Source organism: Leptosomus discolor, chromosome 1, assembly GCF_034619465.1.
Source record: "Leptosomus discolor isolate bLepDis1 chromosome 1, bLepDis1.hap2, whole genome shotgun sequence".
Taxonomy (NCBI): Eukaryota; Metazoa; Chordata; class Aves; order Leptosomiformes; family Leptosomidae; genus Leptosomus; species Leptosomus discolor.
The window spans coordinates 93,843,016-93,857,862 of NC_141391.1; the positions used below are offsets into that span (position 1 = coordinate 93,843,016).

General features: G+C 35.8%; 1 protein-coding gene across 1 annotated transcript in view; it reads right to left on the reverse strand.

The window, feature by feature from the left end:
* The window catches only part of CFAP47 (cilia and flagella associated protein 47), a 345,415-nt gene that overhangs the window by 207,858 nt on the left and 122,710 nt on the right, over positions 1 to 14,847 (reverse strand). The window contains exons 36-40 of the mRNA XM_086482089.1: positions 14,538 to 14,672; positions 13,912 to 14,024; positions 5,572 to 5,722; positions 4,548 to 4,636; positions 2,586 to 2,672 (exon numbers count right to left, since the gene is read on the reverse strand). Of these exons, the coding sequence (XP_086338215.1) occupies positions 2,586 to 2,672; positions 4,548 to 4,636; positions 5,572 to 5,722; positions 13,912 to 14,024; positions 14,538 to 14,672 (575 nt within the window). The remainder of the gene's footprint in view (positions 1 to 2,585; positions 2,673 to 4,547; positions 4,637 to 5,571; positions 5,723 to 13,911; positions 14,025 to 14,537; positions 14,673 to 14,847) is intronic.

Consider the following 14,847-nt stretch of genomic DNA (forward strand, 5'->3'; position numbering starts at 1 on the left):
CATGCAAATGACACCAAACATTTAGGCACAACTACTTAAGAGTATAAGCACTGATTTTACAGTAGTTTTAAGCTTATGGAGCAGTTGAGAGTAATACACCCCCATTTTGTAGAAAGCATTTTCTGGATCTATCAAAATAATAAAAATTATTGCAGACACAACTTTCTCACTGATCAGTTATGAATTGCACACATACTAATTTTTTAACAAAAATTCCAGAAGTTTGTTATGTTCCGTTCAAGAAAAAATCCTGTTAAAAAGAGCACCTAAGTGGCTTTTATTATCTCAGATAACAGAAACATCTAAAATCATAGCAAATAAATCTCCAATACTGGAGATTTCTAAAGAATTAAGATGCCCTCAAATCAATTTCATAAGAGTGTGGCCTGGATGTGTAACTAAATATACACTTTTTAGACTGATTTATTTCCTAGGGATAAATTAACCTGAAATACGCAGGATGACGAAAAATCCTTTTCTATTTCAACAGCTTCTGATACCTCTAAGGACATTATACTAGTAAAATCTGTTGACATTGATGGCGTTACCAGAGTGGCTCTATTATTTTTTCTTTCTTTCTAAGAGGGCTTGGATAGCAGTTTTAGAAAAATCACTGTTTTGTCCTAAGAGTTACACAGTTTTCCAGTTTATTTCTCCTCTTGCTTAAATTGAAGATATGCTAATGGTATTTGAGCTCTAAATGTTATCTATCTCCCCCATCAGAACTGATAGCATAGGAGATACAAACATTTATTCTTTATTACATTCAAAGAAGTCCAAATGTCTTTTTGGCAAAAAAAGAAAACATGTACAGAAGTAACGTCCAATCAAATCAGTCCAAAACTTGCTTAGCAGGCTGAGAGTTCGGAGATCTTATCAGAGCAGTCACACCCAGACTCTTTTTTCTAACATGTATTACATGAAACAGGCATGTCTCTTTCCCTTTGGATACAGGCCTTGCTAAACACATCTGCAAGTTTTGTACGAAAATCATTGTGCTGACGTTGGCTGCACATTTCAAAACTAACAATCCTTAATCATTGGAAGTTCACCTATTGTAGCACACCTGATAAGTGTAACTTAGCTGTAAGTGCACAGAGCACACAGGACACTGGCAATCAGTGCAGCCCACAGAACACAAATGAGGGACAGAATGTCATTGAATATAACGACCTAAAATGTCTACGTAATCGTGTACTGGCGGCTAAATTACTCTTTCTTGTAGTATTTCTGGGCTGGAGTATTTTTCACATGTATAGTGAGAGGGCTGCTAATAGTGTGTTTTCAACATTAGACCCTGCCTCTATGAGGAGAAACTTGATCATCTGCACTTTGGTTATCTTTCCTGAAGGCTGACTTCTAACTTCCATTGGGGTTTTTTTCAGCAACTATCTTATTCCAACTGATGATTATAAATACTGCTCTATGAATAAATAATTATAAAACATGGTTGAAGTGACAGAAGACTAGAGAAATGGATCTCTATAAATAAATTGCCAAAAATCTATCATCAAAAAGACTTAGAATTAACATTTTCAGTCTATGACTGAAAAATAGAGTTATTAAACTGTCAATTATTAAAATAACAGTGGAATTCTTAATATCTGGCAAGTTCCAAACATTTGTTTTAGATATTTGTGGTAGCTCTTTTTCTATACTGGGCCATTTCTAGAGAGTGACACAAATTTTAGTTCTCAAACTTTTTTGATTCTTTCTCCTTTAACCCTGACTATCAGTGATTCTGATTTACATCTCACCTCTTCAATGCCCGCAAAGATTTCTGCTTCTTCATCTAAGCTTATTGGTATTTATCTCACTGTCTAACAGTTATTTCAGACTATAAGTCTTAAGCATAGATTTTTCTTTATACCTCTCCTTGACTCCCATTCCAGCTGCTCTCTGTTTTTTATTCTTTGCTATTTTATTATCTTTACTGATCTTACTTTGAACTCTCCTTCTCCTTCCAGATTTCCTATGTTAGAAAATCTGTCCGTGGTTGGTTAAGCAATAATGCCTAGACACAAAAGTATATCAATTTACAACAATATATCTGCACTAATAATCCTTTATTCTGATATCTCCAGGAGTCTGTAATCATAGGGGTGATTACTGAACCCGTAACATTCTACACTTCAGCACAATTAGAATTCTATAGACTGCCTATTTATAAATAAAAACCTGACCTTACCGTTATACTTTCAAACATCTCTACCTTCCTCATTCCAAGAATCAAAACTAATCCTGTAGCAGTGAACTAGAACTAGTTTTCAGCATTTCAGTCACCTAGGTCACCATGGTTGGCCCTATCCCAGCATCAATAGTTCACCTTTCAATCCTAGTTTCTCTAACAATTTCTCCAAATGGCACATTACATGCATTTTTATCTTTTATACCATATTTATCTTTTCTCCACTGTTTGAGTAAGTTATCTGTAAAGTGTTTTTTAAATGCTACATAATTCTGCAATATTTCCATGACCTAATCTATAATCTTTAAAACAGGTATGCATATGACATAAAGATGTAATACTAATAGAATTGTATAATTCAATATATTATAATTAGCAATTGCCATTTAGAACTTACCTGAACGTTTGCGGTTTCTTTACTTGCCTAGCTTGATATACTTGCTCTGGCTGCATTAAATAACTTGTAGATTCCAGCAAAATGACCCTGGAGTATGGCAAGTACACATAATCACTGCATTTTTAGCTTGAAGAATGAAGACAAAATTCAGTTTATTCTAACTTTTAAGTGAAGGCTTGGTAAGAAACTTATTATTTTCAATTGGACATATCTTAAAAGTACTGTAAAAAAATTTTTAAACAGATTTTTAAAACCCTCATTTAATAATTTATTAATTCTTCTTCATTTAATAACTTAAAACATTTTGCACAATTTAGGCCACAATTTTTAAAGCTCATGTAAGCATGCAGTGTCCTGAGACACTTGTTCAAGGGTTAGTCTTAAATATTGCAAATTACTACCTCATCAACACCATAGATTGATTTGTAGCAGCCATGTCATAACATACAGACAATTTTCAAATTTTTTTCAAAATACTTTAAAAGAAGAACATTTTTAAAACAGACAAATAATGCACATTTCAATATTAAGGTATATACATATTTTAATTTGAAATAAATGTCTAAATTTATACTATTATCTGTCCTAAATTAAATGATTGAATAATTGATTTGTCTAAATTTGAAGAAAAAAAGCTCAGTATTTTTATTTTGCTTTTATAAATAATGACTCCATTAAGGTAAATTGTGACTTCCCTGACAAACCACAAGCAACTGCTTCACTTCAGTTTTTCCTACAAGATCCTGATCTTCTTTCCTTTTACATACATTATACTGTGCACGTATTATTTCCACTCTAAGTACTGGATAATCCATTGACCTACTCATTGGTCAGGAATTAATTTTTGGTATCACTGTAGAATTTTTGTTACGTGGCACCAGTACACTTAATTCACTAATTTTAAAATATACTTCTGCACTTTCTCTGCACTCTCAGGCAACAGTGAAAATAGAAGGAAGATTGCAGAGCACACAGTAAAAATACAGAAGCCAATATCAACTAGCTTAGCACTAGCTGTGGATCTGAACTAAAAATTTTCTGTAGACATGATAATTTACATCAGCATTAGCTGATTCTCTGCCCAAGTGATGAATCTGCTATTTAAAAAAATATTAATAATGACCATTGCTTGTTACAGTATCTTAAATTACAGAAATACTTTTCTATTCTTGGCAGAGAAACAGCTGCAGTACTTCACAAAGAAACGTAATGGATAATTTAAAAAGCGTTGAATTAATTTTTCTTACTGAAGTACAAACATTCTGTAATCTTTAAAATACATATCTATGTATAAGTATTAAAAGATAGCTGCAACAACCAGAAAACATCACTTGGTTTATAAAATGGGTAACACCTAACAAATAGCTGAATGCAAGGCAAGGATTAGTTTAGGGTGCAGAATTTACAGCTTTTGGAGTCAGATCACATAAATGGATTTTAAAGGGGCACAGAACTCTATTTCTTTTGTATTGAGGAAAGAAACATTTATAACTCTGCAGTTATTACATCTATGATGAATACAAATGAAAAATTAGATTAAATGATCGTGATGTGAGCCCCAAGGCGAAAGCATGGTTTTTTTCTTCTTCATGCTTAATAATTTAAACAGCAGGATAAAGCAGATCGCGGAAAAAATAACCAACTATTAATTAACGTGGTTTGTTTCTCTTTGGAATCCTGCTGGACCTCAGCCAAACACAAAAATACAAGCAAGGTTCATGAACTCCATTTGATTAAAGCTCTAGCTTTATTGCTTGCACTGAGATGGATTTCAATTAAGGCTTATTTATCTTCTTTATTCATTGTGATAACTTCCATTTGATAGTGCTTGTAACAATTTTGGTAATGGAAAACCCTATAATTTAGCCTCAAGGTTCTACATTTTTAAGGAAAAGAAAATTATGGAAAAGAGTTGGTAAACCAGCATGATCATCAAAGATTTGTCTTTACAGCATTGTGTACCTGAACATGCCACCAGTTCTGAAGGGATTAGTAACATTCAGGATAACTTTCTTCAGCTCATAACATGGTGACTTGCATTTTAATATATCCTAAAAGAGAATTAAAAAATTATATCAATATGAAAAAGTTGCAAAACTACATTCATGTATAATACACAAACAAATGGGAAAATATTACAAAGAATAATAGAACTGAGTGTTTGATCACTGGTGACTACAAAATTAACATCATTTAAATGCTAGGGTTTGTTGCCAGCACAGAAGAGTTAAAGCTTATTTCTTTTAAAACATGCATTAAATTTCAACACATTTTAAATACTCTTCCAAATGATACTGCAAGGCCAGGAATGAAGCTATCATCTTTTTTCCTTCTTATTCTTACATGTTCTCTATTTTTTTCTTTTGTCTCAACCTTCCCTTCTAACATCGGTGTCTATTGCTATGGTGTCGAGAGAGTCATGTAAAAACAAAAAAGAATGGCATAACCACCATCTAAGTTCTTCAGAAGAGGATCTATCCAGATCTGCTCAATGAACGTTTGATCACAAATGCTAGAACACATGGGCCTACCTCTGCTCTGACTATTTCCGGGATATATCTTAAATCTACAGACTGTTTAAAGCTAAAAATCACAAATAAATCTTGCAACATCTAACAAAAGTTTGCTGTCCATCTACATCTGACAACTGAAATCAATAGGCTGAAGCATACCACCACCTCCACAACGGAATTTCCAAAAGCATTCATATGCTGAAAGAGCTCCAGATTTATTTTCAGAGCAATCAGTGCAAAATTTTAAAATTTATTGAGGATCTAAGTGAGACTTTTATCCTTAGGAATCTTAGACCTCTAGGCTTTTCTCTGCATGTACATAGGCTAAAATTGCAAACCTGAAAATTCATAGGTCAAAGGCTGATGCTGATGGTAACTCACATTTTTATTCTTACCTCAGTTCACTTTTGTTTGATCAACATACGGATGAACAATATTTTTGTGGCAATGTTAATTATACACACATAACTTACAGCAGGCTCAATACACTTGACTTCAGATTTCAGAGAGAACGTCAGTGTGGCACCATGTATTCCACCCACAGTCTTTGAGATAAGTAGCAACACTGCTTCAGCAGGGCGCAGAAAACGACTAGTGAATTCCACATTTATACTTGTTTGTCTCCTAAGCATAATAATAACAATAATAATAATAATTAGTTTAAATAGGCACAAGATTGTGACTCAGAAATATCATTTCAGGAGCACATTTTAAAGCCTTTGTAAGGGAAGGGGACTAGAAAAAAAAAAAGTTATTTGTTTCTTCTGAAATACTTTGTTGCAGTTCAATCTCCTGCCTAAGACCACTTTAAAACATTCTAATAAAAAAACAATATAGACAGACAAAGAACAATATTGAGTCTTTATTGCTTTTTATGACCTCAGCACGTAGCTTAGTTTTCCTTCCACATACACTAGCACACGAAGTTCTCTTTTCTTTTAGCATTACCCTAAGTTAACAAATTATTTACTTCATGCTCCCATATTTGAATAGGTTTTTGTAAGTTAGACAGTCAGACATTTTTATGCATGTTGTGAGGCAGATCTAGATGTTCTTAATTAAATCCACATTGAAGATTGAGAAAGAAATGAGTAAAAAAATCCTTCAGAATAATTACTAAGGCTGAGTAATTAAGAGGCAGAAAAAACAAAGTTCTCTCATACAAACAACAGCTCAAGTCTCTGATGTGAAACTGGAGAAGGGGAGACCAAATGGAATGAGAGTTTAGACTAGGTATGTGTTAAGTTTAGACTTGATTTGCATTAGTCCTGCACAAAGCAAGATCAATAAGGAAAGTTTAGTGGCTGAAGCTCGCACTTTGAAGCTCTCAAAATCATTCTCTGATTTCAAGATTAATGTGTCAACACGACATGAAGGTCAGAAAAATTACAGTGAGTAACATTGTTCTAAAAGCAGAAGAACAGTAGAATCTAAATGTATTCTGCCTTTCTACACATATGACCAGGGCAGAGCTTTCTCTAAACACAAAAAGACATATATTTTTTGATTTGCAAGTAGAATATCTCAAAATACATATCAAAATGTCAGCTGATTGGTTTATGTTTTCATTGTAATGCCATTCCATGTAGATAAAGACATTTTAAAATTTACCCCAAACAAACTGTATGAAAGATATGGCAGAAAGTAACCTACAGTAAAATCTTGAGATTTCTTAGTTTACACGGGCTGATATTATTTAAATAATACTTCAAAGGAATTCTTAAAATATAGGAAAATGTTATATTTATAAACTGCAGATTTATTGGTTGTCTTTCTGGAAGAGATAGACGTTACTAAAGTTAAAAGGAAGCCTCTCCCCAACCAAAATCATCCTTCCTCATTAAATAATTAACAGGAACTGTGCAGCCAAACAGAAAAGAATTAAAATAGAGGGCAAAGGGAAAATATGTGTGACTTACTGGTTTTCTGCGAACTGGAAACTCTAAAGCAGAGGCAATCAACAGTGGTATGTGAAATATGTCTATTATGTATTGTACATATATATACTTACACAAGTAAGTGGTACAGCAGAGGGCTTGTAATGGCAATCAGCATACCATGTCTTCAATGGAATCATGTTAATTTACGTTCAGTTTACAACTTTCATAATAACAGCTACTTTTTCAAGTTAACTTAATGCACACATCTCTTCATGTAAGTTGAGCAATTACAACGATGGCAGAAGTTCTGTAAACTTGTTTTGATGGGAGTAGTAGCAGAATTTGTCCCTGGATGACAGCTGGTGTCAAGGAAACTTTCTGGGAGATCATTTACTTCATTCTTATGATGGACCAGGGGAAAAAAAAATAGCACTCTTATGTAAAACTACCTTGGGACCTGAAAACTGGATGGTGATAAATAGAACACCAGTATCTTTAAAAATATTTGGGGAAGATCAGGACGGTAAGAGACCTTTAAGCCTCAAATCTATACCATGCAATGGAGTAGAAACAATTCTAAAGGATAAAGTAATAGTAAATGATATTTACTATAAACAAGGTCTACGTAAATATGATGTAACTGGCAGGAGTCAACATCTGTAAAATGTCGTCCTGTCTTATAAAGCTACTGGAGTAGATTAGAGGAGTTCAACAAGAACATGATCAACAGTGATTTATTTGTTCTATTTCTAACAAAGTCCCTTTCTATAGACTCACAAGGAAACCAGAACACAGGAAAGAAGCAAGGAAGCATAACGTAGGAAGGCCATCAATGGAGTCCTCAAGGGTCTGTGACAACTGGAAAGTAAGGAATTTTACTGATCTAAGTATCTCCAGACTGTAAGCACAAAGGTTGACAGTGCAAAGATTGGAGGACCTTATGAGACAACAAAATGATGAGGAAATTCCATGTACATAGATGTAAAGAGATGCACGCAGGAAAAGCAGTTCTGTGTTTACATAAAATTATGGCCTTCAAGTTACTATAACTCACCATTTGCAATTTGCAACAGATAAGTTTCATGAAAACATGAGCACAGTGCTGGGAAGAATCCAATAAAGCAAATAAAGTGTTAGGAATAATTAGAAAAGGAATAGACAACAACATGGCCACCAGATCCCAGCCAAAGGGTTCAAACCTTAATTACTGTTTGCACCTCTTTACCTCAAAAAAGATATAGCAGAATTGAAAAAAGCCCACCAAATTGCAGAAAGGATAACTATAGGTAATAGAATTAATCTAGCATGATCTCTAGGCTTAACACCTATAATAAAGGAGTATGATATTGCCCAGAGTTCTTCCTAATGACAAAAGTCTCAGGATGTCAGTTCTGAGAATCGATGATGAAATCCTCGAAGTTCTGAAAACCTAGCTCTTACAGCTTTCGTGTTTCTGCTGCAGAGCCCCCAGACAGTACCATATTTGACAGTGAAGAGTTGCTAAGTCCTCCAGAGTTTGAGGCTCCTAAGTCACCCTGCCATTCCAAATATCCTGGAAAATGCATCCTGGGACTGCAGACTCCTGGAGAAGTACACTGCCCGAGACATCCACTCCCAAAGCCACTTTAAGAATCAAGGTTTAAGAAGTCTACTCTGCTCTTGTCACAAATAGGAATGATAGGGAAATGGTGCATACAGAACATTCTGCCTGATCTTTACCCTCTGACTGATGCAACAGCAGAAAAACCTGATTTGAATTGTGAACTGTTGCCTTCTGTGGCAAAGCCAGTATCAGGGAAAACACAAAGTTGCTTCGTTTTTTTCTCTATTCATCTGTGTTGTGGTCAATGTAAAGTGAGGGAAAATTCAGCTCATGGAATTGTTCTATAATCTTGTTAATTCTCATATTATTACAACTAGCTTTGTCCACACCACTTGAGTTGATATACTGTAGGGGTCAAAGATTCTTAATTTATCATCTCAGTGTATGCCATCTTTCAAAAAAAACAAGCAATCAAATTCTCTCTCTTTTATTTGTTATACTTCGGTGTAGGAAAATAAAGATAAAAAGTTGTTTGGAAGGATCAAATTTGTAGAGTTTAAGCCAAACAGAAATCACTAGATAACACAATCCATAGCAGTCATACATTGAGGGCCATTATATGCAATCCAATCATCCTTCAATTACTTCTGATAACTACCATTTAACAGAAGCATTTTTCTGAGAAAGCACCCCATATTATCTCAGGCAAAAGGCTGGATTAAATAACTTTTCTGAAGTCACTTCCTGTACTATTTTCAATGTTCTGTGATTTGCGAAACCCCTACAGTTAAAGCATTTGTCATTCAGATAAGAGTTTCTTCCCCTCAATAGCTAATCACCTTTGCTACTTCCCAGTTGAATTTGTACAACTCCAGCTTCAAGCTGTTGTTCTTATAAAAGTTTTATTCTATATTGTTTGCAGTTGAACAGGTCCCTTTCCAAGAAGGTACTTTTAAATATTGATCAAGTCATCTTCATCAGTTCTCTTGTTAAGATACCCAGACTGAGCAACTTACAGGCATGTCTACATCATGTTGTTAACTGCAAGTCTGTATGTCACAGTGCAGTGCCCTGAAGAGTGGGAATCTCAGATCAAAGATTAATTGTCAAAGCCAGAGTAGAATGACAGTATAGTCTTCAGATTTCCCTGATGTTCAGCTTCTTAGGGTTAAAGCCAGTTTCACCTAGGCCAATTGATATGAAATATTCATTCTTGACAGATATTGCATGTAAGTGGACAGGTTTTGGTAGCAGGGGGCAGCCTCTGAGAAACAACGAAGAGCGGCCCTGTGGAGGACACAGACAGTTCCAGCTGGCTCCATAATGGAGCCATGGCAGGACACAGCTGAGCCCATCAGCCAAGCTGGTGACATTTCTGTGAAAGCATATTTAAGAAAGGGCAAAAAACATCAGAAATGCAGAGTAGTAAGGAAAAGGAGTAAGAAACAGCAGTGGGAACATCATGGTCAGAAAAGCAGAGGGAGAGGAGGTGCTACAGCTGCCAGACCAGGTATTTCCCTGCAGCATGTAGAGAGGACCACACTGGAGCAGATATGTACACTGAATTCCATGGAGGGCCCCATGACAGAGCAGTTGGATATTTCCCGGAGGAACTGTGATCCATGGACAGGCCATGCTGGAGCAAATTTTTCCTGAAGGACTGCAGCCCGTGGAAGGACTCATGGAGCAGAAGAAAAGCATGAGGAGGAAGAAGAAGCAGAGAGGAACTGCTACAAAATGACTACAGTCACCTCCTCCCCATTACACCCTGTGCCATTCAGGGTGGCAGAGGAAGAAGGTAGAGGACTCAGGAACAAAGGGATGAAGTTGAATTGGGGAGAAGAGGGTGAGGAAGAGATGAGGTGATGTTTTAATTTTTGTCTTTGTTTCTCACTACAAAAGTCTATTTTCATTAAAAATAATTTAAAACAATTTCCCCTAAGTCAAGCCTGTTTTGCCTGTGGTGGTCACTGGTAAGCAGTCTCTCTGCCTACCTCAACCCACAAATCTTTTTAGCAAATTTTTCTCCCTTGTCCTCTTGAGGAGAGGGAGTAAGAGCACAGCTGGGCCAGTGTCTGACAGCCAGTCAAGTTTAGCCCACCACAGCAATTTGTGAGTTTCTCCAGTTAGTAGTGGACCACAGTATACATTATCATGCTTCTTTGAAAATACAGACAGACACAGAATCATAGAACTGTTTGGGTTGGAAGGGACCTCAAAGACTATCTAGTTCCAATCCCCCTGCCATGGCAGGGGCATCTTCCACTAGACCAGGTTGCTCGAAGTTCCATCCAACCTGGCCTTGAACACTGCCAGGGAGGGGGCAGCCACAACTTCCTTAGGCAACCTGTTCCAGTGTCTCAACACCCTGCCCTCTCCCAGCTTCCAACCATTACCCCTCGTCCTATCACTGCAAGCCCTTGTAAGAAGTCCCTCCTCATCTTTTCTGTAGGCCCGCTTCAGGCATATTGCATATTTCTGTCACTTACTATTAGTTTAAAACCATTGGCAACTCTATCTAATGCTGCGTCCTAATATGTTTAAGTAACTCCTCTTGATTACCCTTTGCCGTTTTCCCTGCTCTGCTTAGCTTATCAGTTTCCTGCAGTTCATCTCTCCTGTAAAGTAAACACAATTTTCGCAGATGGACCGTCATCTCCAGAATCCTCTGTGCCAAGCATGGTCACCCAGCAGGTCCAACAGTCACACTTATTCCTCATTAGTTATTACAATGACCCACAGTCATCTTAAATCAAATCATAGCTACTTCTAAATATAGGAATATATATATTTGGCAAATAATTAGAGACAAGTCTCTATGCATGACATCTCTTACTTAAAGTCTTCCAGCTCTCCAGTGAGAAGACTGACAAGTTTCAGTTTCTTCAGTCTCCCCATCAAGGCCATGGTTCATCTTTTCAGCCGTAATTGCCTGAACTCTCACGAGTGAACGTTCTCTGATCTGCTAATATTTCCCTTGACCTTTTACCCTGCAACTTTGTCAAAGCAAGCTTTACAATTTGTCTGGAGCCCTGCAGCAGGCTTTCAGAAGGCAACAGCTGCTATTTTTAACTGCTTCTTGCTTATTAGTTTAACTAAAGTACCTGTTGCTTCAGGGGGAAAAAAGCTGTCCATTATCAAGCTAGTTTGCACTGAAAGACGAACTAGTGGTGAAAGCATATCCATATTTATATACAATATTCATAAATTCGTAAGGAACATTTTCAATTCAGGGGAACAAGGGTGCAGAGATATCTGACCTTAAGTTGTCTGAACCCTTTCAGAACCATTATACAGTATAACTCCTGTTTCCAAATTAGAACTCCTGTTGTCTGATATAGCAAGTAGGCTTTCCTAGTTTTTAGCGATTTTTAACACATTGATTCATCTGCCTCCAATCCCATGTTTATGGATTATTTACTTCTAAAAGTAGAATAAATAACTAATGTGAAGTGCCTCTTTCTAGCTATTTTAACATCTTTTAATTCTAAACAGGTTACAGTCAGTGATGTTAACATTCCTTTCAAAAAAATTACTCAATTAAGTTTTACTAATACACTCATATCGAATTTCTTACTGAATACATTGAAAATTCTCCCTCAATTTTTGTGTGGGCCATAAATATATTTCTTTTTTTTTTAATCCAGAAGTCTTTTACAAGCCTACCTCATTTCTGAGTTTCTCTGAAGGCATTCTTTCCAAAGAAAGCAGAATGTTCTCTCCTACAAATCCTCTACCATTATTCTTAACCTTATACTACTGAATATCAATCAGCAGTAATAGCAATAAGCCTAGACTTAATCAATTAAACAGAGGTGTTGGTTTATTATTCATGTTATTATCACTTCCAAATGTACCTATGATATTATGATATAATATAAAGCACCTACAAGACTCCCACGCATCCCACCATGCTTGGAGTTCTCAAATACGTCCATCAGAATATTAAGAAAGCCACTAATTACAAAGAACCTATTTTTCATTTAGTGACCAGGATTAAAAGTAAGGTTACATTATGATAAACTCTGCAGAGGTCACCAGTGGATGGCTGGCATTTCCACAAGCTTTTATCTCTAAGCATTTTTTCAAATGTTTGTTGCTATATACAATACCAAGCAACTCAATGACAAAGTTGTACACATTTACTTGTGTCTTGGGGGGGGGGGGGGGGGGGCGGGGGGCGTGTTTAAAGGTGAAATGAAAAACAGGCACAGTATTGACCTTTCAGAGAAACACGCGGTATTTTCAAGGATTACATTTTAATGTTAATTCTTATTTGAAGTAATTGCAAAGAAAATGGAATCAAATCAGCCTCACAGCTCGCTGAAACATAGCATTACTTTTCCCTTTTGCGTATATTTACAATAGGCATATCATTTAATACTGAAATATTGATCACCCTTGAAGGCCACTGTATTTATGTTGAGTCTTCTTGAATTTGACAACCTATATTTGAAATTCCTCTTCATCACACGTTATTTTCATACAACTGTTGACCTTTTTTTTCCTTTTTAAAATCTCTAATCCGTTGTATCTGCAAAGATCTTAAATAGATTTACAGTCTAAACTTAAAGACTCTTAACTGACAGCCAGAGTCACTGTGACATCCCTCTTGTCTTCACTAATTAAACAGGGTTTAATCAAATACCTGTATCTACTCATAAAGCCACATTGCACAAAAAAAGCAAAATGTACTTAGTGAACACAAAGGAAAAGATGGCGATATACCATGAGTATTTCTGCTACCAAAAATGTTAACAACCTACTGTTTTCCCAAAATTAAAGCTCTCCAAAATCAGACATGTAAGATAGAGAAATAATTACATCGTAGCTGCAACAGTCTCCATCTTGGTGGGGAGGGAGGACAGGGGTAAAAAGCAGCAGTCTAACAGTTAGCAAATCTTTGTGTCTTGGTCTCCTAAATTCGCAGCCATACTTCAATTAATAAACAAAAACTGAAATCTTAGAATTTTTACCTGCTCACGCTTCCACAACGCACTGATGTAAAAATTTAAATCAAGTTCAGAGGAGATATTTCAACTTCCGATGGGCAAAAAAATCAATAACTATAAGAACAGCAGACCCAAACTGAAAATTAAAGCTTTCAATACATTTGGACAAAAATATTTATTGGGCACAGATGACTACCGTAATGATCTGAGGGCCTGTACTCTGCTCTTAAACTCTATTGAGCTAAACTACGAGTGTCCCACTGATAAATTACTCTGAACTTGTTCTAGATTGAGGAGAAAAAGCCTGATATTTACACCTACTAATTTTGCCCTGTTCATAGTTGAATTCACTTCTAGTGTTCCAGCACTATTAAATTAGTAGGTTTATATTTCCATAATGCTAGACTTACTAATAACACTAAAAAAATCATTACTTACTTAGGGAAAATGGTGACTGTGTTTCCTTGAGGTAATGAGAAATCATCAGCATCTCTTCCTACAAGAATAGCATTGTACGACAAAGTTTTACTGCTTGGGTTTTTCAGTCGCACCTGTCACAACAACAACAACAAAATCAGACTATTATATTAATTTTTTATAATACAAAAGGTGTGTTCTGCAGCTAAGTTTCAAAATACAAACTAAGGATATCACAAAATAAATAAGTACTTCAAGTAACTAGGTAGATCATTTTTCTTCCTAAGGAGTGAAGCCACAGACTATTCAACCCCAATTTTTCTGAGCACTCTTTTAGCAGCATACACTGCACTTCTATGTCTGTTAATCTCTTATTCCTCTCTATCATTGATCTCAGATTTGGCAGATTTATAGACTTTTTTCTGTGATTGGAAGCATAGGGAAAAAACAGTAGCAGAAGTCAGGATCCCAAGTATGAAGACAAAAAAAAAAAAAGAAGATGTGTGCTTCCATCTTCTATATTTAGTAGCCAAATGACATGAAACCCATTCATTCTTTGTTGTAGTATATACATAATATAAACACATACATACATACAGTGCTTTAACCTCGTACTGCTACAAATCTAAATTCAATGGTATAACTACCTGTTTAACAACAGTTGCATGGAGAGCACCTGCAAATTCTATAGTGTTCTTGGGTAAGTAGTGAGGGAGACTTTCATACAGGTAGACACACAGAATAAGCATCATGACTGGATTTGGATCACAGATGTCAGTGGCCTAATATTGAAAATAAAAAAGAAAAAATAACCAGATATTCAGTTAAAATTTTGCCTGTATAGTTTAGAGATATGAAGATGATGAACAAAAAAGTGTGAACTAATTCTTATTATACAAATATTTTCAACCTAACTTTTAGCAACTGGATTAGGCCCACAGATAAAATGAATATGAA